The sequence below is a fragment of the Panthera pardus genome, unplaced genomic scaffold, assembly GCF_024362965.1.
Source record: "Panthera pardus isolate Hobbes unplaced genomic scaffold, ASM2436296v1 HiC_scaffold_20, whole genome shotgun sequence".
Taxonomy (NCBI): Eukaryota; Metazoa; Chordata; class Mammalia; order Carnivora; family Felidae; genus Panthera; species Panthera pardus.
Window position 1 is genome coordinate 12,307,561 of NW_026526766.1, and position 22,020 is coordinate 12,329,580.

The 22,020-nt window shown below is 38.3% G+C and overlaps 1 protein-coding gene across 8 annotated transcripts in view; it reads left to right on the plus strand.

The window, feature by feature from the left end:
• The window catches only part of MAMDC2 (MAM domain containing 2), a 402,628-nt gene that overhangs the window by 53,669 nt on the left and 326,939 nt on the right, over positions 1–22,020 (plus strand). For all 8 annotated transcript variants that reach the window (XM_019463631.2, XM_019463629.2, XM_019463628.2 and 5 more), the window contains one exon: positions 21,349–21,457. Coding sequence is in view for 6 of the 8 variants with exons in the window: in XM_019463628.2 (XP_019319173.2) it covers positions 21,349–21,457 (109 nt within the window). In the remaining 2 variants the exon portion in view is untranslated. The remainder of the gene's footprint in view (positions 1–21,348; positions 21,458–22,020) is intronic.

Here is a 22,020-nt window from a genome sequence, read left to right on the forward strand (position 1 = left end):
GCAATGGAATAGTCAGAAGCAACATCATAGGGAAATAGAAATAATCCTCTACATGGGGCGCCTGGGTGGCGCAGTCGGTTAAGCGTCCGACTTCAGCCAGGTCACGATCTCGCGGTCCGTGAGTTCGAGCCCCGCGTCAGGCTCTGGGCTGATGGCTCGGAGACTGGAGCCTGTTTCCGATTCTGTGTCTCCCTCTCTCTCTGCCCCTCCCCCGTTCATGCTCTGTCTCTCTCTGTCCCAAAAATAAATAAAAAATGTTGAAAAAAAAAAAAAAAGAAATAATTCTCTACAGTGGGTAAGTATAGTGGATCCTCATTATTTGCAGATTCTGTATTTGTGAATTTGCCAGCTTGCTAAAATTTATTTATAACCCCAAATCAATACTAAAGGCATTTTCATGGTCATTTATGGACATGCACAGAGAGACAAAATTTTTGAGTCACTCTTCCTCCCCTCTCCCGCACTCCCTCAATGGTCCCAGGTGAGATCAGACAAAGTGGACATTCTGCATTCTTATTTCAGCTTATTTTTCCCCACCACGGTCTATTGAGCATTTTTGTGCTTTTTATGGGTGATTTCATTGTTAATATGGCCCCCATATTACTGAAGTGCTGTCTAGTGTTCTTAAGTGCAAAAAGGCTGTGATGTGCAGGATGCAGAAAATATGTGTTAAATAAACTTCATTCAGTCATGAGTTGTAGTGCAGTTGGCAGTGAGTTCAATGTTAATGAGTCAGCAAAATATATTAAATAAAGTATATTTAAACAGAAACATACATAAAACCAGGTTATATATTGATTGGTTGATGAAAATGTGACCAGAGGCTCACAGGAACCTACTCCTTTATTTCCCCTAGGAGCAATGGTTCACTATTTGCTGATTATTTGTGACAACTTTATGAAACATAGCATCCTCAAATAATGAGAACTGATCATAAAATGTGAGAAACATTTACATTTCTTTGACTGGGCTGTGCCGCTGGCATCCCTATTTTCCTTCTGTAGCCAACTAGTCACCAAGATCTGTCTTAAAAAAAACACAAAACTGTGTAAAGTTCAAATTGTATCAACTTCCAAATGCATAATCTAATCAACCATTATCTTTTTATGCATTCCAGTCATAATTGTTTGCTTTCTATTAACTTGTTATATATTAAAACTTTTATTAAATTTTAATCTTTTATGAAGGACTTTAATTGATGAATACTTACTATCTATGATATACCATTTGGATGGCCTCTCGACTGAGTATTTGATCAGTTAAGTTACTGTACCTCTAGGCTTCCAAAGTAGAATCTGTAACTGGGAAAAATTCTGCTTTACCTCTTATATAGCTTAAACATTTGCATGATTCCTGTGTTCCTGTTTTTTGTCGCTTGTAATACAAGTCTGTCTGAAAACCATCTGTATACACTAGACCTGGCGAAGTGATATACCCAGCATGGTTGTTAAAAGAATCTATGGTCCGTTACTAGAATAAGACATTGCCTCGGCACCGTATCCTCCTTGGAGCTGGAGTGATGGACACAGCATATCACCTGCATCACACTGATGCTTCTGTGTCACAGAGACCTTTCCTAGAAATTATTTTTCTCTATTCATTCATGTAGCATATGTGGAGCTGTATCATCAGATGGCTCCATGAGAATTCCGAGCTGAGGGGAAATCTTCTCTTGGGATATCTTCCCACTCATTGGAATGATGGAATACTAAGAGCCAGAACAACTAGATTTGCCCTTAATGAAAATTCTCTGGTGTGAGGCTGCTTCTTATATTGTTATGTATTTTAACCCATCTCTTCATTGCCCAAATCGACATCAGGTAATAAGTGATGATAATTTAAAGTCTAAAAAATCATTTGAGTCTCCATGGAGACAGTTCATGCTCTGGTCTCCATGGTGACACCTAGAGTTTTAAGACCTCAGGTTAATTTTATGTATATGTAATTTCAATTACTTTTCTCCCCTGCCTAAGCCCTAGGTAAAGAGCCTGTGCAGTTTACTCTTCCATTTCCTCACCTCCCTCCCCATAGTAGGAAGAAAACAGAAAGAGAAAGGAAAAGAAGGATGAAAAATAAAATGAAGTGATAATTGTGGGGTAGGGAACTTCATAGTTTTACAGATTTCTATGGAAAATCATTTGGATTGGGGAAAGAAAGAGCCTTCTGTGATGCTCTTCAGACTCACACTCTATTGTGTCGTCTGAACAGGGTACAGTTAAGGTACTCCACAATCAGGGGAGAACCTAGTTTCAAGGCAGCTAGATATCATTAGTGTCCTTCTGAAGAAAATAGAGCTGTTTTTTCTAATTTGCTGTATCATTCCACCTGTACTTAACCAGTGACTTTCTTAGGGACTAACCTGGAAGTATTTGGAGTTCTTCACATGACTCAGGGCCATGCTAGAGTTACACAGACCTCCTCTAGCCAGCATCCCCCTCCTCCCTCCAGCATAGACTTTGGAGAGAAGAGAGAAGAGCCTTTAGAGAGGCTTTTTTTTTTTTTTTTTTTTTTTTTGGCCAATAATGAGAGGTGAGAAGAGCAAACCTCAGGACAAGGCGTAAAGACACCGCAGATGCTCAGTTAACATTCATCAAAGAAATGAACAAATGAGCGGGCAGAATGAACACACACAGAAACCCAAAAGGCACTGGGATGGGACCCTCTATTTTATGCTGTAAAAATGCCTGGAGGTAAACAGTCTACAGGATAGCACAAACTCATAATAAAGCCAGAATCCATTTTCACAGCCACGATCCTGATGTAATAGGATGACACTGAAGTATGTTTGGTCACCTCTATGTAAGTGAGCTTCGAGGGATATAATGTACTCCTCTTCTGATTTGAATGGTGAAGAATTTAAAATAGAGCTCAACTTGTACTCTTACTAGTTGCGGTGCTTAACTTATCAGGGACTGACAGGTACTAAGAAGAAATTGAGTTTATATAGAGACAAACGAATTCACACTTTAAAGAGATATTTTTATTTCTTAACTCCTGCTTACAAAAACAATTCTAAATTATAATATCATGTGACCATTTGAGATGGCATTATAGTAGACCAATGACATGAAATATATTCACCATCAAGTAGATAGCAGAACTAGAAATTTGCACACAACTCAGATGCATATATAAAATTTATTTTCAAAAATTGATCCTGATGGCTTTTCAATTGTTAGTTACTAGGAAAAAATTCAAAGTTGCCAACTAAAGAGCATCTCGGTCTCTTCAAGTTTAAACAGCTTGTTTTAAGTTAAAATTGTCTCTTTCAGAACAGTGCCCACCATTTCTGAGTCCTTCGTCCTCTCCTCTCCTTTCCCCAGTGGATCTGTGTGTGTGAGGGACTGAGATGGTGTGTTATTTTGGAGGTGGGGAGAGGGGCCCCCAGATCTATGTGTGGGTCCTTGTTGTTGCTCACATCCTCCTTTGTTCAACTTCTGACCCTGCTCCTGGTGAGTTTGTGGCCAATAGACTTTGTGGAGGACTGGATGTCTCTGCTTACAGTCTTAGTTCCACTTTGGCTCCTGCTGGCTCTACGGATCCCCCTGTCATGCTTCTCCTTCCCAAGCCCCTGACTTAGGCTGGTCACCCCATAGCCACTGTGCTAGGGGCATGTCATCCCTCAACATGGCTCCCCGCAGCTGGCGCTCTGACAGCTTCCGTCAAATGCCCCTTGGAGACGGTGTGTGCGTGCTGTGCTCTGCCCAGGAGAGTTTATTCCCATTGGCCTGAGAATTATTAAAAGTGTTTTTCTTCACTTTCTCAAATGATCTGCTTTAAAACCTAAATTAGAAGGTCACCCTATCTGAGCCATGTTTGGGAGCTCCTGGGTCATGTTAATAGAAGCTTGAGACATGTAGACCTTTTATTTCTCCACAGTGACTGACTTTCAAGAAAAATAATACCCCACTTATGACTCAAAAATTCCATTTGATTATTCAGAAGTTAATCAGCATGCTTCATTTTCCTTCATATTCCTGTCAAAACAATCCTAAATCTTCCCAAGACAAATGTGGATGCCTTTAATTTATTAGAGCAAAGGTATTTTACAGAGGTAAACAAAGAAAAGTGAAAAGATGAATATTTGAAAATATAATCCCGCTATGAGTAAGTGAAAAAAAAAAACAGGATGTAATGAATTCCTTTGTTAAAAGTGTAGGTCTATATGCTTTGAAAAGAGATTGAAAGAACATTCACCATAGAACACAAAATACTTATTGCTGGATGGTAGGTACATTTATGGATTATTTGTCTTTTTCTTTTTTCCTCTTTGCCACTTCTACATTTCCCACAATGAACATGTATTATCTGCATAATAAGAATAAAGTAAAATTACTTTTAAAATTTTGATGTCATTTGCTGCAGCTTTTCCCTGAAGCAGACATTCTCTAAATGATCAGAATGTAGACACAGTGTTTCATCTCTTTGAGAGTCTGAGTCACTCTTCATGGTTTATTATGAGTCTTTTTAAAATATCTTTTTAATTGCTAGTTTTATGTTGGGTAAAAAGGATGATGTTATTCACATTCATTCGGTTTAACCAGCCTTTCATTCTTGTCTCTGTTCTATAATGGTAGCTCCTACGCCACAGTTATTTTTAATCTAGTCCTACATTCTTATTCCTCAACATACGCACATACCCACAAATGATCTTCAATGTAGTAGTTTTGGGGAGAAGCACCTTATTTTCTATTTTTAAGATGAAATCTAGGACACACTGTATCCTTTTGCCCTGACTGAATTTTTCTTTCAGTGCTGCTCTCTTTCATGAAATTCCAATCAAGTTCTCTTCCTGAACACCGGTGGTTGTAGGATTGTTGTGCCTTGACCTTTATGTGAGGTTTTGCTTAACTTAATTGGCGGCCAAAGTAAAATGTCTTGCAAGTTTTGCTTACAAGATGGATCCTTGTAAGGCAGAGTATGATGGAATGGGCATTTCCACATATGGGTGCACTTAGATTAGGAAAGATCATTGCTGTAGACAAGTCCCTCTGAACCAACCTTCTACTTACTCTCGGGACCATCTCCCACCTGGGCCACAGGAGCCACCAAAGGCCACTCTACATCATAATGCTGCTGAAGTCTTTCCTCTCACAGACAGTCACAAATACTTTTCCACTAAACTTTCTTTCTCTTACTGATGATCCCTTTCTAGGTAAGGGTGTGGGGAATGAGGGAGGAAGTAAGAAGAATTTGGGGTCCAGTAACATTTCGATAAGGTGAGATTCAGTCTATGGACACTGTGATACTCAGGCTCAGGGTTCAAGGTTTTTAACAGCACTAGAACTAGTATTATTAGATAAACTTCTCTGAGTTGGCCAGGGAAGTCACGTGTCAGTACTATTGTCTGTGTGTACTGCTTAGACTTCTTTTGGTTGCAAGTGACAAATACTCAGCTTGCACTAGCCTAAGGAAGCAAGAGAATGAATCGGCTGGTTACAGTCATGAAATGGTTGATTACCAGGTAAGGAGGACAAGGGTGCAGCTCCACCTTAAGAACAACTGTAATAAAAGATGCAAATGCAACCAGGTCTCATTTAGTTTCTCCTCTCTCCTCCTCTTTGTGTACTTGCTTCATCTTATCATTGAAAACTATGGAAAACATGGCTGCCGCAGTTCTGGAATTTATATCTGATGTATCTTTATCCTACAATAAAAAGTTGATTTTAATGTGTTTTCAGTATTGAATACAAAAATGCCAGGTTAGATATCCTGTCTTGGACCACATATCTCTGTGGGGTCATCTGAATAGGCAAGGTTAGGTGGAAATATGGCAGCTCTCCAGTAACAATGGAACAAGATGAATATACTAGGAGAAAGGAGTGCTGAGCTGAAAATCCTATAAGTATCTACTATATCCCATTCTATCCTAAGATATCTACTGTATCTGCTATATCCTATAGAGAGGTACTGTAGTGGAGAATGAATTCCATGTTCCAAACACCCCATTTTATAGCAAAAGTTTAGAAAATATGCACTAATATATTAGGGATTTCCTACATTAGCTGTTATTTTGACTTTAAACTTTCCACCACCCTACTCAACCAGCACCTACACAATACGCTTTTAAAAACTTGATCTTAGATGTAATGTGAAAAGATGTAATGTAAAAAGAAATATTGTGAAGACATTAGATAAATATATTTTTACAATGCTTTGAAAACTTTACTCTGAATAGATTTGAATATTATATTACTGGGTTTTTTTAGATACTAATATTTTCTACTGTTTTCTTTATTTAATTTTCAAATAAAATTACATTTTAATTATTAGTCACATATTACATTTCTTTATTTTGACTTAACTAAGTTTTGATGCATTAACCATTAATTGGCAGAAGAATTATAATATGTTTCTTTGGTAAGATGTTAGATCCCCAATCAGATTGTTCTAGGTTCAATCAAACGGAAGAATTAACATAATATCACTTACTTATTGCAAAGAATTTAGCTTTCTTTTATAGAAAGTGGTAGGAAGAAGATTTTGAAATTAAAATGTATGAATGACTTGTCAGAATTTTTTAAACATTTGGAAAAATACTGAGATGCTCAACCAGGAACCAGAAGCGTTAAATGAGCTTTTGAAAAAAAAAAAAATCACTTAAAAAATGTTTTTATTTCTAAATAGCTCTGTTTTTGTTTAAAATATCATTTGTTTTAAAAATATATTTATTAAACCACTGCTATGTTGCAGGCACTCTGCTGGGTCTGAGATTTGGCAGTTAGGTCAAGATTACTATGTGACAGGAGTGGGCAAGGCTGACCAGGCAAGTACTATGCACTGTGTTATGTGCTAGGAGTAGGGTAAGCAGAGTGTTCTGGGAACATTCGAGAGGAGCACTTAGGTCTTTTGGACCAGGTAGAGCTTTCTAGAGGAGGTCATCCTAACTCCTAGGGGCTCACATGGAAAACTAAAGGTGGCATGTTAGCTAGTTTTCAGTGGAAAGCATTACTACCCCTTCCACTAGAGTGTTTGGTAATAGGTGTGGACATTTTTTATTGTGTAATTATCAGTATCTAGTAATGTAAACTGTGTGATTACAAGAATTATGACTCTTAAATTTTTTTTAATGTTTATTTATTTTTGAGACAGAGACAGAGAAAGACAGAGTGTGAGCAGGGGAGGGACAAAGAGAGAGGGAGACACAAAATCCGAAGCAGGCTCCAGTCTCTGAGCTGTCAGCACAGAGCCTGACGTGGGGCTCAAACTCGTGAACTGTGAGATCATGACCTGAGCCGAAGTTGGACGCTCAACCGACAGAGCCACCCAGGTGCTCCAAGAATTGTGACTCTTAGTTTTAGGAATGGTCATAGCATCTTAATAGCATTTAACCATCTATTTATGTGATGCCTAAGTTACATATCCATACTTACAGCCAGATGAGTGGGGACAACAGAGCTAATATATATCTTCGGCCAACACATTCAGGTCAGCTAATTTACATATGGCCATTCATAACAAGGGTATGAACAGAAAAACTCCATGGTGTGTGACCATCACAGAAAAGGAATCCTCTACTCATTACTGTCTAAGAATCCTGAACTTTCAGAACTTAGTGGCACCTACTCTCAGTGTAGAGGTGCATGCCAGCAAAGCAACCAAAATTTCATGCAGGCAATCTAGAGATGAACATATTGTGGCCTTCTATCTAGACCTCAATAGAAGTATATGTATTGTGTGATTTATTAGAGAGATCTAATGTGATCTAACCTAATATATTGCACGGGTTTTTTAAATTGTATTTGTGTGTGTTAAACCATCTTATAATAAGTATAAATAATTTGGAAAGGCTGCCTGTGGTTGTTTTACACTTATGTCAAAGTGAGTGTAGTGAATGTAAGTAGCATGATCCACTGTAGGTCCTATTGACCTTATCCATACCTTTGTACCTCTGACACTTGAGGACATCAAGGCAAGTCAAACATTCTTCTAGACATTAAGATACAGATAAGAAATTTCCTTCTATAATAAAATCATCCAGGCCTGGTCCTGTTTGGCAGACAACTCTTTTTTTCTTTGACGGCATTCTCTATTCTTTATTTGAGAATTGTCTATTTAGACTTTCTGTCTCTACCGAGGACAATTTTGGTAAATTGCTTTTCTTAGAAAGTTACGAGTGCTATCTAGCTTTCCAAATATATTTGCATAGAGTTATGGAAAGTAGTCTTTAATGCTTTAAAATTTTTTCTTCTATTTTGATGGCTATATCCTATTTTAACAACCTTATTAAGATATAACTCACACACTATACATATCAACCTTTTAAATTGTGTAATTCAGTGACCTTTAGTATATTCACCTAGTTGAACATCTATCAAAGCAATTGACTTGAGAACATTTTGATTAACATCAAAAGAAACCTTGTTCCTTTTATCTGTTACTCCTGAATCCACTCCCCCTGCCCTCACCAATCCTCAAGCCCTAGAAACCACTAATCTACTTTCTGTCTGTATAGATTTGCCAATTCTGAACATTTGATATGAATGGAATAAAATAATATACGGTTCTATGTGACTGGCTTTCTTTTTTTTTACTTGGCATAATGTTTTCAAGTTTTATCCATGTTGTAGCATGCATCAATACTCCATTTCTTTTTATTGCCTAATAATATTCCATAATGTGGATATTATATCACTCTATTTTGTTTATATCTCCCCTACCCTTTTTCTTGATTATTAGATGTTTGTCCATTTTGCTTACTTGTTTATTCTGTTTTCTAAAATATTTAATTCTGCTTTTATCTGCTTTTTTTATCTTGAATTATTGTACATTCTGGTTTCTTTTGGCTTGCTTGTTCTATTTCTATGTTTTTGAATTAGATGTTTTACTTATATTCATTTCATGTTTCTTGATATAAGTACTTAAAGCTTAGAAATTTTTTCTGTCTACTGGTATAGCTATATCCTATGGCTTCTTGTAAGTGATATTTCAATTTATTGGTATTTTTTAGAAATTCAGCAATTTAAGTTTGTATTGATCTTTGATTCAAGAGTAGTTTGATAAAGTGTTTAAATATTTTCGGATTGAAGAAGGATCTCTTTTAAAATGTGTTACTCAGGGTCTTTTGTAATTCCATGCAAATTTTAGGATTGTTTGTTCTAGCTTTGAGAATAGCCAAAGTAATTTTGAAAAAGAAAACCAAAGCGGGAGGCATCACAATCCCAGACTTTAGCCTCTACTACAAAGCTGTAATCATCAAGACAGTATGGTATTGGCAGAAAAACAGACACATAGACCAGTGGGATAGAATGGAAAACCCAGAATTGGACACACAAATGTATGGCCAACTAATCTTTGACAAAGCAGGAAAGAATATCCAATGGAAAGAAGACAGTCTCTTTAGCAAATGGTGCTGGGAGAATTGGACAGCAACATGCAGAAGAATGAAACTAGACCACCTTCTTACACCATGCCAAAAATAAACTCAAAATGGATGAAAGACCTAAATGTGAGACAGGAAATTGAGGAGAAAACAGGCAACAACCTCTTTGCCTCAACCGAAGCAATTTCTTACTCAACACATCTCCAAAGTTAAGGGAATTAAAAGCAAAAATGAACTGTTGGGGCCTCACCAAGATAAAAAGTTTCTGCACTGCAAAGGAAACAATCAACAAAACTAAAAGGCAACCGATGGAATGGAAGAAGATACTTGCAAATAACATATCAGATAAAGTGTTAGTATCAAAAATCTGTAAAGGACTTATCAAACTCAACACCTGAAAAACAAATAATCCAGTGAAGAAATGGGCAGAGGACATGAATAGACCCTTTTCCAAAGAAGACACCCAGATGGCCAACAGACATACGAAAAGATGCTCAACATCACTCATCATCAGGGAAATACAAATCAAAACCACACTGAGATACCACCTCACACCAATCAGAGTGGCTAAAATTAACAACTCAGGAAACAACAGATGCTGGTGTCGATGTGGAGAAATGGGAATCTGCTTGCACTGTTGGTGGGAATGCAAACTGGTGCAGCCATTCTGGAAAACACTATGGAGGTTCCTTTTAAAAATTAAAAATAGAAATACCCTGTGACCCAGCAATAGCGCTGCTAGGAATTTATCCAAAGGATACAGGAGTGCTGATTCATAGGGACACATGTACCCTAATGTTTATAGCAGCCCTTTCAACAATAGCCAAATTGTGGAAAGAGCCTAAATGTCTATCAGCTGATGAATGGATAAAGAAGATGTGGTTTATATATACAATGGAATACTACTTGGCAATGAGAAAGAATGAAATCATGCCATTTGCAGCAACGTGGATGGAACTGGAGAGTGTTATGCTAAGTGAAATAAGTCATACGGAGAAAGACGATACCATATGTTTTCACTCATATGTGGATCTTGGGAAACTTAACAGAAGACCATGGGGGAGGGGAAGGAAAAAAAAAAGTTAGAGAGGGAGAGAGCCAAACCATAAGAGACTTTTAGAAACTGAGAATAAACTGAGGGTTGATGGGGGGTGGGAGGGAGGGGGGGGTGGGTGATGGGTATTGAGGAGGGCACCTGTTGGGATGAGCACTGGGTGTTGTATGTAAGCGATGAATCACGGGAATCTACCCCCAAAACCAAGAGCACGCTGTACACACTGTGTGTTTTATTGCATTGTCATTTATATCTTTCAAACATAAAAATATTTGTTCTTAATTTTTGTAAAAGTTACATGTGTTGTGTTCAGGCAGGACACCAAAAATTGGCTTCACTCTTTCCATATACAGTATTCAGTTATTTATGCAAGGATAATGACCCAAACTCTACCCAGTTGCAGGTCAAAAGTTCAAGATCTCCACGTGTTATGCTATTGTCTCTCCATGAAATCTAGCTGTAGCTCTACTTGCTTCAAAAACCTATAAAGCAAAAAGACAAATTTTTTCTCCCAATACATAATGGCAGGACATGGACAGATAACTGGAATAAGCACTCTTGGTCAGAAAGAGGAAGGACAGAAGTGACAGAAATGTCATTTGTCCACAGTCATTCTTAAATCCTGTCAGGTACGCATTGTTTGAGAGCCCATTGGTGCCAGGAATGTTCTTTGTTAGATTCTGATTCTGTTAGATCCAATTCTGCTTTCTGAAAGCAGGTTCCCTTTCCCATTGTTCTCTGTGGTCTTTGGCTGTGCTCAGTGTGTGATCTTTTCTATTATTCTCCTTGACCACACCTGCAATGGATGTTGTAAACTATGCTCTTCTGTGAGCTGTTTGCCTTTCTCCGTTCATTTCCTATTTCCAAAAGTTTGGGAGCCTAAGGATATTTTAAAGGATTTTAAGTGCAGACTCCTGGCTTATTTGGAAGAACAATTTTTAAGAACTTCACCAGTATTTTTGTTTGAATCCAGATAGTTCCAACTGCTAATAACCTCACAATTCTTTCTAGTCAGAATTCTGCTATATTTCCGTATTTTTTCTCCTCATAATATCTCGATTATCACTTTGAGACTGCTGTAGTTACAGAAATCAGAAGCCCTGGGAATTTCTGCATGGCTATCTCCTTAGGCAGATGTTTGTTTACATACAACTTAATTCATTGGGAGTGTCTAACAATGGGGTGAACGTTGCTGTGAAACTCAGCTTTGATAGAACTTTGTCTCGAAAAGATCTTTCTCAGTTTTCTCTCTTACTGTTTGAAATCTAAAAGTTGCTGACTCTTCCAACTTTTCAGGTCCCAAATTTTGGGAATCTCTCATTTCCCTTATCTTCTTGTAAATCAGCCAACTTTCTGAATTTACCTCTCTCTCTTTTATAAATACCTTGGCAAAAAGCAATCACAGTTCACACACAGAATTAACAAACTTTATCCCAATCTCTTTCTCTGGCTGTTCTAGGTACATGAGTTGACTCTTTATCTACTGGGGCTTTGAATTGTTTTGCCTTTCCAGCCTGCAATATCAGTTACCTATTGTCTTTGCCTGGCTTTTCCAATGCCATATATTTTAGATTTTTGTTACAATAACACCCACCCACTTTTGGTACTGATTTCTGTGTTAGAATAGGCTAAACTTAATCCGTGATAACAGCCCTGCAAATCTCAGTAGCTTAAGCACATAAAGGTTTACTTCTTGCTCTCACAAAGTTGACTGTAGGTTGTTGGTGGGGAGTAGGCGCTCCTCCACATAGATACTCTGCAATTCAGGATGATTTAGGCTCTATCATCTAGGAAGTCATGGACTGCTCCGGCAGGGGAAGAAAGAGTTGAGAATTGTTAAAAGAGCTTTCACTGTCAAAGAAATGACATCTGTTACTTCAGCTAAAATTTATTTTATTATCCAGTACTAATCAAATGGCGCCACTAACTGCAAGAGAGCTGAGAATTTTAACCTCTTGTGTTCCCAGGAAAGAAAGAGAAATTATACTAGCAAGCACAATGTCTATCACATATGAAAGACTTTCTTATAAAACTCCCCTCCTAGGTGGGCTCTAGGGCCAGAGTTTTGTCCTTCCAAACCTGAGATTGTTGCTCATGTGCAGTGTTGGCAAACACCTCAAGGGCATCAGCAGATTTAGTGTTTTGAAATTCTACTTAACCCTTTGGTTACAGGCTTTCATCCAAAAATTGGCCTGGAAATTCCCCCACTGGATTTTCAGCTCTTAAATCCGTTTAATGTGTTGAAATTTAAAAACTATGTATTTTATCTAGCATTTTCCATTGTTTCCATTGTGAATTTGTTTGCATAACTATGGAAATATCATTTGGCTGTCACTCCAAGAGTTCCCACCTCTGGCCAATCTCATTACTGAGATTTCTCACTACAGTCTCTTGTCTCTACTTCTTCCACTTGTCTTTGACACATTCTTTGCTTCCACTTGTCTTTGACTGGATCTTGGCTGCTTATGAGAGTCCTTGCACACAATGTGATCTGGGGATTATAACTTCTGACTTTGCCAAAAATTTAGTTTGCTTTTAATTTTTCCACTTCCTTGGCTGTTTTTGAATGGTTTCTGGGAAGACATGGGGAAAATGCTTATTTGTATAACTATGTTCATAATGGAAGAATAAACTTTAGATTCTATTTATGAAGAAAGGCTTATTCATTTGTTTCTCATGTAAATGAAATGAATTGCTTTGAAACCAAAGAACCTTGTAATACCAAGGCAATATACCTTGCTCATGGGTTCACAGAAGTGTGCATTAAAATGGGCTGTAAGCTCACATAATATAACCTTTTGATGTTATTCTAGAACAGTTAACTCAAATTATTTAAACCAGCAATATTAAGACTGTAGGGAAGGAGCTTACACAGGTGATCAGGTGTTTGCTTTTTGTTTTGCAGGGAAGCAAACTGGTCTTCATGCCATTCGTGTAAGATATATAGTCAAGGTTCTCTTTGGACTATTGTAATTACCAGTCTATAGTACACTTGAAAAACTCTGTCTCTCTTTAGTCTTACTCTTCCACCTTCCAGAGTGTCTTTATTCAGTCAATATAAGTTGATTCTGGAGGTCAGGATCAAAGAAACCCCGAAAAGCATCCTAGGATTTGAAGATCACTGAGATCTGATTGTCGAAACATGGAGTAATGGAATGTCCTGATCCTGGTTTGACCGGGAAAGACCTGGTTTCCACCCCTCCCTGTGGACTTAGTACCTCATTTCCCTCTGAAAGTGTTCCAGGTGGGATCATCAATTACAGTGTCACTCTGTCTACTACATGTCCTTTCATCTGTTTTCAAAGTCATTGTTTGGCAGTTAGTCAGACTGACAACATTTATTTAACATTTAAACTGTTTAGACACAGGCTCCCACTACTAGACTCCTTTTTGTTTCCTCTCAATATTCTCCATAGGGCCTCCTGTTTCTGAAGATTTTATGAAAGAAAATTCATAATAATGAAGGGTCTTATTTACATGCCACTCAATATATGTCGAGTGAAGAAAATGACTTCACTTATCTGCCTTTATCAAGTCATTGTCTTTTGAGTGCAGTTTAGGCTTCAAATTCTGGTTTCAGGTTATAGATGCACAAATCACATATGGCATGAGACACACTGAAAACCAGAATCCCTCTTCATAAGTTTGAAATGTCATCATTTCTCCCAAGGACACAAGATTTCCTTTATGACTCTGCAGATATATCTAAAAGTCTTCATTTGTCAGTTTGATGAGTGTGCTACCAAATAACACTACCTTGGCACGTAAATCATTTTCCCATGAAATCTTTAAAGAGCATTGTCAAATGTTTCTTTGTAGCCTTTGATTCTGCTGGTTTTATGCTTTTAAGGTGTCAGGAAATATAGCTGACTCTCTGGGGTAATTTTCTTTTAAAGTTCTAGATAGCAGATGTTTATAAAACCTAATAGAAAAGGTCTTTCTCTTCTCTTGTGGGTTAGATTTAAATCAGAAAATACAATAACTGACAGCGTAGTTGTGAACTACATTAATAATTCTAAAATTTAAAATTAATATATTCTACCATCTGGAGTCTTAACTAAACATTTTTAACATCTTTGAAATTCACAAAGAAAAGGTGTCTCTTGTCAAGTAACGAGAAGCTAGAACAGCTAGGACTTTCATTGTTCTCAGGTCAGATATCGCTTAGATTCACACCCCCATTGCAATCAGAGTTATGCATATGTATGTTGAGAGCTTTCCCATTCAGCAAGCAGATTTATAATTCCTCTAGAGACAAGTTTTTGTTGCAAAGGACTAGCATCTCTATATGCATAATCACTCCTTTCTGTGTGCTTTTGCAGAGTGAGCCAGGATGCTCTTTATTTTTATGGACACATTTGAAAGCCTCTGCTTTCAACATTTATATTAAGGTGACAGTAGCACAATGTAAGAACATTCAATCAATCAATCATGTAAGATTTAATGAGCATTTATAATGTATTAGACTATGCTAGGTACTGAGATTATGAAAATGAACAAAGAATAATCCCTGCCATTTAAAATACTCTTAGTGTAATGAGAAGGCAGATTCATTAATGAACAGTTATAAAGAAAAAATGTGAAAGGTGGAGCAGTGATAAAGGTTTTATTGCATACCCCACATAGACATGGGACCCCAGAAAGTGAGAGTAAACTTCAGTATAACTTGAATGTCATTTGGTCCACTAGAGTATGGGTTGGTTTCCTTTCCTGCATGGAGAATCCTATGGCCTAACCCCACCCTGTCCTCCACTGGGAGCTGAACCACTCTGGCTTGGAGCAGCCTGAGAACTGCAGGTCCTTGCCTGAGTGTTCTCCGACTTGAGTCTTTTCTACAACTCACGGGAGGAGTTGTATGTGTTTACTCAGGGGACGCTAACAGATCTGATTTGATGTGGAATCATGCAACTTTTGTGGTAGGAAACCCAAGCTCCCAAAGGACCCCAGAAGCAGACCTGGAAAGTTCTTTTGACAAGGCATTACTTGGGACCACGTTAGGCCAGAGAAGATAGAAAGTTCAGGATCTAGAGGGCTCCAGTGATTGTAGGATTGGTGGTAGGAAGTTATGTACCAACTGGATATGTTGGGCATTTGTCCATAACAGGACCTGCTCGTGCTAGCTTTGACTTACTAGATTCCATTGACCTTAATCCCCTCTGAATCAGTTCTGGCATTTTTGACAACAGGGTCATGGTTCCAAGCTCCTTTTCATACAGTTGGCAACTCTGATCCTGTCCTGTCCGTTCTTTCTCCATTCCCAATTCTATTCATATTCATGCTATCTCTCCCACAACAAGGTAGAGAATGCAAGTTTCATCTCTTATTATTAAGGATATCTTACATAAAGATTACTCATGTAACGAAATAGCCATAGCACTCAGCTCTGGGCTTGATGGAGCAGGGTCCTAAGCAGAAGGAAGGCTGCTTGTCAAGGAAGATGTTGGCAGGGAGCCCTGTGGACCAGCAAGAATGTCAGCAGTATTTGCGTGCTTGGCATGGAAGACACAGCTCTTCCTTCAGTCAGCAGCATGGAGTATCTGTATTCAAGCAGCTTTGACCTTGAACTGACTGCTGACCAGCTGCTGTCAAATTCATGTCTGGACAAATTAATGTCTGGAGAAGCCAGTCAGTAGACTAGACCAGTGCTGGTCAACAATGACCTTATTACCAATCCAAGGTGATAATACAAACTGTAAAGACAATGTAGCAAGTTTTGCATATAGCTAACAGTATTTGGTTTAAAGGAATCTGAGATGGTTTTTACGTATCTTTAGTGTTAGGAGTCTTCCTATTAAAGGCAATAGATGGCTATTTTATTTTATTGTATTTTATTAAAAAACTTTTTTAAACATTTATTTTTGAGAGACAGAGAGGGGCAGAGAGAGAGGAAGGCACAGAATCCGAAGCAGGCTCCAGGCCCCAAGCTGTCAGCACAGAGCCTGATGCGGGCTCGAACTCACAAACCGCGAAATCATGATCTGAGCCGAAATCGGAGGCTTAACCGACTGAGCCACCCAGGTGCCCCAATGGCTATTTTATTTTCTGTCAAAATAATGTTTCTGTCAAAACAAAAGTTGGCAATTTTATGTTGGTTCTACAGATTTTAGGGGATTGTTTTGTTATTTCTTCCATGAAACATTCAGGTTTTGGGAACCACTGATCTAAGAGTCTGGTATACAACTGTTCCCTAAAGCTTTCTTAACCCTGACACTTTTGGCATTTTGAGCCAGGTAATTCCTTGTTGGACAAGGAGTTGTTCTGTGCAGGGTAGGATGTTTTCCAGCATCATGGCCTCTAGCCACTCGACGCCAGTAACAACCCTCCACATCTGGACATAGCAACTAAAAATGCCTTCAGGCATTAAGTGGGTTGGGGTGGGTTGAGTGGGGCTGTGCTCAAAAAGTTTGAAAGGTACTACTCCAGAGACATTGTAAATTTTATTTTATTGTTATTTGTTTATTTTATTATTTTCTCTTAAAGAATTTCTGTTGCAATAAACAACATGTTATGGTCACTTGTATGGTGACCATTAATAAATGCAGGTAGCAAGGAGAACAAAGCTATTAAAATACAGTAAAGTCTTCATTTGAGAGCACAGTTTGTTCCGGAAACATACTTGTAATCCAAAGCACTTGTATGTCAAAGCCAATTTCCCCATAAGAAATAATGGGAACTCAGATGATTCGTTCACAACCTAAAAATATGCATATAAAAATGATTACAATATTGTAATATAATACAACATAATAAAGAAAATACAAAATATAAAGACAAATAAACAAATTAACCTGCACTTGCTTTTGAAAACCTTTGTGGCCGGTGTGAGGGAGACAAGAGAGAGGAGGGTTGTTATGTAGGACGACTTTCACTGTCACTAATGGAATCACTGCTATCTGTTGGCTCAATGGAGTCTTTTGCTTTTCATGCAACTTTAACAAGGAACCTATCCAATGACACTTTTTTTTGCCTCCTTTTGAGGATTTCACGGAAATGTGACATAGTGTTGTTGTTAAACAGATTCATCATTCACTCTGCTACAGCCTTGTTTGGGTGGTGATTTTCTACAAAACTTTGTGGTGTTTCCCATATTTTACACATCTTCCTGATCTCATTTGAAGTGAGGGATTTCTCCACCTTTTTCTCCTCTTCCTCTGCAGACGAGCTCACCTCCATAATCTCTTGCTATTGCTTGAGATCAAACAGTTTGATGCAATAGTCAGATGCCAGTTGTGGGCACCTTCCAATGTTCTGAAAAAATCACTGATTTCTGTTCAACACCACAGCCTGAGACCAAGCATCTGAGCATGGGAGATGACCCACAATTGTGCAGAGAGAGAGACAGCGAGAGAGAGAGAGAGAGAGAGAGAGAGAGAAGAACCATTGGTTCATTTGTGATTATGTGACATTCTACCTCATGTACTACTCATATTGCAAGACATTGCTCGTTTATCAAGTTAAAGTTTGTTAGAAATGTTTGCTCATCTTTTGGAACACTTGCAGAACAAGTTACTCACAATCCAGGATTTTAACGTGTGTGTGTGTGTGTGTGTGTATTCCTTTATTATCTATTATACCTTGACATATGTCTCATAAAGATGCTGTAAGGCTTAGTTGGCATTAACAAAGTATTGAAAACTCTCAACTAAAGCATAGTGTAGAAAGACAAAGTATTATTACATATAATAGTATTTTGCATTGACATGTCACTTTTCACTTAAGACTCTCAATCTATTGGTTCAGTTGTTTCCTCAGTGTATTATTCTCAGTTCATGTCAGAGAAACTGAGGCACAAGCCAATATTCACCTGACAAAATAATCAGGGAATTAAGTCTCTCATTTCCTTTATAATACCCTAATCACTTTTACTGTATATATTTTATAGTATGGTATAATACCATACTATATATACTATAGTATATAGTATATATAGTATATAGTACATATAGTATAGTATTATATATATTATATAATATATTTAGTATGTAGTAAATATATATTTTATATTTATATTCTATTCTATATTCTTTATAATTTTTAAACACCCATATTTCTCTTCGCTCGGCTGGCAGCCTCTGAGAAGTAGGGGCAGGTCTTCTTTAGTTGTCTATCTCTCATAACTTACGGGGGGGGCTGTGGGTACCACATTCACGGGCAGCTGGCAGACCCTAGGAAATGCCAGTTGCATTAGCGCAGTCCTCCCCAGAAACATTTTCATTATAGATTCATGTTTTCAGTGCTGGACTTTTAGTACTGAGATTGCTGTTAAGTAAACGTATCTGCATCTTTTGTAATAATCTAGTTATAATACAACTTAAAATATATGGTGGTATAATCAGGAATGCATTCTAATTTTCATGGACATTAACTATCTTTGCCTTCATGGGCTCCTTTCCTCCATTTAAAAAAAAAGTTAAAAATGATAGTTTATGATTACATTGGTAGAAAGATGGCTACAATCTAAGATGGATTATATTCTTATTTTATGATTAAAAAATTATTAAAACACTCTTGTGGGACCCTAAAGGTACCGTGTACCCTGGGCACTGTGCCTGTGGTAACCAGTAAAGAAGTGAGCACTGAGGGTCACACAATGAAATGTTAACTATCTTTTTCCCCTTCATTCTCATGCTCCCCGGCAGATAGTCTGGTTTTATTGCCTCAGGGAAGAAAGACATGGAAAGCAATAAAAACACCAAGTTCTTGGCTTCTGGGTTCAAAAGCATGGGTTTTAAGATGGGTTTTAGGATGATGCCCTAGATTTGGAAGAGGAGATGAAGGGCCGGGGTGCCCCGTCCCTTGGGAGATGAAGAGTTCATGGACTGAAGATGGAGGGCATCAGAGAAGCCGAGAGCATGTGGGTTTCTCTGGGACCCCCAAATTGGAATTAAGACCTTATAGAAATCCCTGAGCAGGTGGGCCCTGTCACTGCCTAGCCCTCTATTCCCAGGTAATGATTTTGGAGGTGTTGAACTGTGGGGCTTCTGTGTGCCTCCCAAGCCCAGTGTGGTGGGACCATGAAACCTTGATGGGCCAGGCAAACAGCTTAGGGATGGCATTTGGCTTCCAGGAACCCTGGGTGGAGAGGGACACAAGAAGGTTCTTGGTGGCCTAAAAATGGCATGCTTGTGGCAGAGTGCCAGTCTACACAGAGTCCATGTGGCAGGACCAGGAGGGCAGAGCAGAGATCTGTGTGGATCCATACTAGAAGACCACAGGAGAATGAGGAGGTTTCCACGGATGTCAGCAGGGAGAGATGATGACAACAGAAATGGATTCTTGGCATTGCAGCATCACACAAGCTCTTGAGAGTTGGAAGGGATCCATAATTGACCAAGATTAAGGTTTTTCCATCTTGGCAATATGAGCATTTGGAAAAGAAATTAAGTACAATTATGGAAAAACTAAAGTTGCAATTCTTGTACACCAAAAATTTGGTGGATTAGTATTCACTATACATAGGTGTTTATGGTGCTTGACAGTAATAAAGGATCTTCTGCTTTTATTTTTTTCATTTTGCAAAAATCTCATGGGTATTACGTCTGTCCTCATTTTACACTGTGGAAATGAAAGCACAGAAACATTAAGTGACTTGCCCAACGTCACACAGCTAGGACCTGAGCAATGACTCAAACCCATGGCCCCATTCATTCTCTCACTCCTGGTTTTTGATGTTCAATATTCCCCCCTAAGGATTTAAGTGAGAGTTTCCTGTGAGGCTCTCTAAAAATGCTGATATGGTACCAAAATGCTTTTAGTGTTTTGCAATTTAATGCTCAGATGTTAGGAGGGCAGAGAGTTCACATGCCTGAGCTCTGCTGCTCTACCCTGGGCTCTCTCTCTGCTGTGTTCTATGCAGTTCTCTGCTCTCCTCTCAGAGGTGGGGAAGCAAGGGTATAGTTTGAATGCAGTGTAGGGGCCCAGTCCCAAAACAGTGGGATGAGGTGGGCCTAGGGCCTCCTGACTTGGATTCTCGGTGCCCCATCCAGGTGAGTGGATGCTGTTCTGCTTCCACAACCCTGTGCCCATTGTAGAATTTTCTTGTTTGTCTGTGTTTCTTGCTTGGCTGTGAGCAACTGAAGGCAAGGACTGCATTAGGGTTGTTTCCCATGGCATCCCCTCCTGGCATGTAGTAGGTACTTAAAATATTTCCTGAATGAATAGACAATTGAATGGATGGATGGGTGGATGGGTGGATGGATGGATGGATGGATGAATGGATGAATTCTTGAGTACCTCAGTGTCCCTTACATAATCTTAGCCCTGTATTCCCTCAATAACAAGGCCTCTTCTGAGGGATGTTTGGGTTCAGCTTCCTTTATGTCACCTAAGAAAGCTTTGCAAAAATAGATACTTCTTCTGTAGGCCATTTCACTTCCTTTTTCCTTTCCTATTCCCCAATCCCTCCATTATTATTATTTCTATCCACCCTTGTAGTCAAGATGTTTGGAATATTTTTCCCTCTTCCATCCACATGTTTTTTCAGCTTATGTTTGTCAGCCTTCTTTAAACTCTCTTTAAAAGCCAGAAGCACATGTTATGAATCCATATAACAGATACTTTGCTCTTTCTCATTTTGAAAAAAAGAAATTTATGGTAGAAAAAATTTCTAACGTGACAAATTGCCTTTTTAATTTATTACTATGTCTTATTTTTGAATTTACTTTTGGTAAATAATTACATTATTGAATAAGTTTCAGTTCATTGGAGTCACTGAGTAATTGCTGTGTTGGATAAGTATTGTGCTTGTGATATTATTAGTTTTATCATATGTGCTAAGTTGTTTTTAGAAAATAGCCTCAGCATTACTTGAAAAGAGGTGAAAAATACTTTATATATCCCACATCTAGTGAATTTGTAATTAAAGCAATATCATAAATATGGTAAATTTGCATTGGATCATTAAAAAATTCTTTTAAAGCAATACATGATAAATAAGATTTATCTCTTAACAGATTCTAATTTATTTTCTCAGGCACCATGACAGAGAAGCCTATCCCAAAGATTATGATATAGAAGGTCCCGAGGAAATAAAAAAACTGTGTAATTCAACATATTGGCGACTTGGAACCAATGAACCCCCAGTAAGTAATTGCTACTGATTTCTTCTATTTAAAAATTTTTTAAAAATGTTTATTTATTTATTTTGAGAGAGAGAGAGAGAGAGAGCACGAGCAGGGGAAGGGCAGAGACAGAGGGAGAGAGAATCCCAAGTAGTCTTTGTGCTGCCAGCACAGAACCCAATGTGGGGCTCCAACTCACAAACTGTGAGATCATGACCTGAGTCTAAGTCAAGAGTCTGACGCTTAACCGACTGAGCCACCCAGGTGCCCCTGATTTCCTTTAAGTGGAATCTTCTTCCAGGTGAAACATGGAAAAGTAAAGGTGCAAGCACTTTGTGCCACCCTCCTAAGCTATGTTGGTTACTTAGGCAGGTGACTTAGTCACTGTGTGCTTCAGTGACCTTACCTGTAAATGTGCACAGTTCATAAAGTTATTATTGGGAAAATTCAATGAGATAAAGCAAATAAAGTGCTTATCTCAGTACCTAGCATATAGTGAGCACTCAAGAAATTATTAGTGCTCTTATGATGCTGTTGCTGTAGCCACAGCATTTTGTTCAATGTCTCCTTTAACCTTCACAATA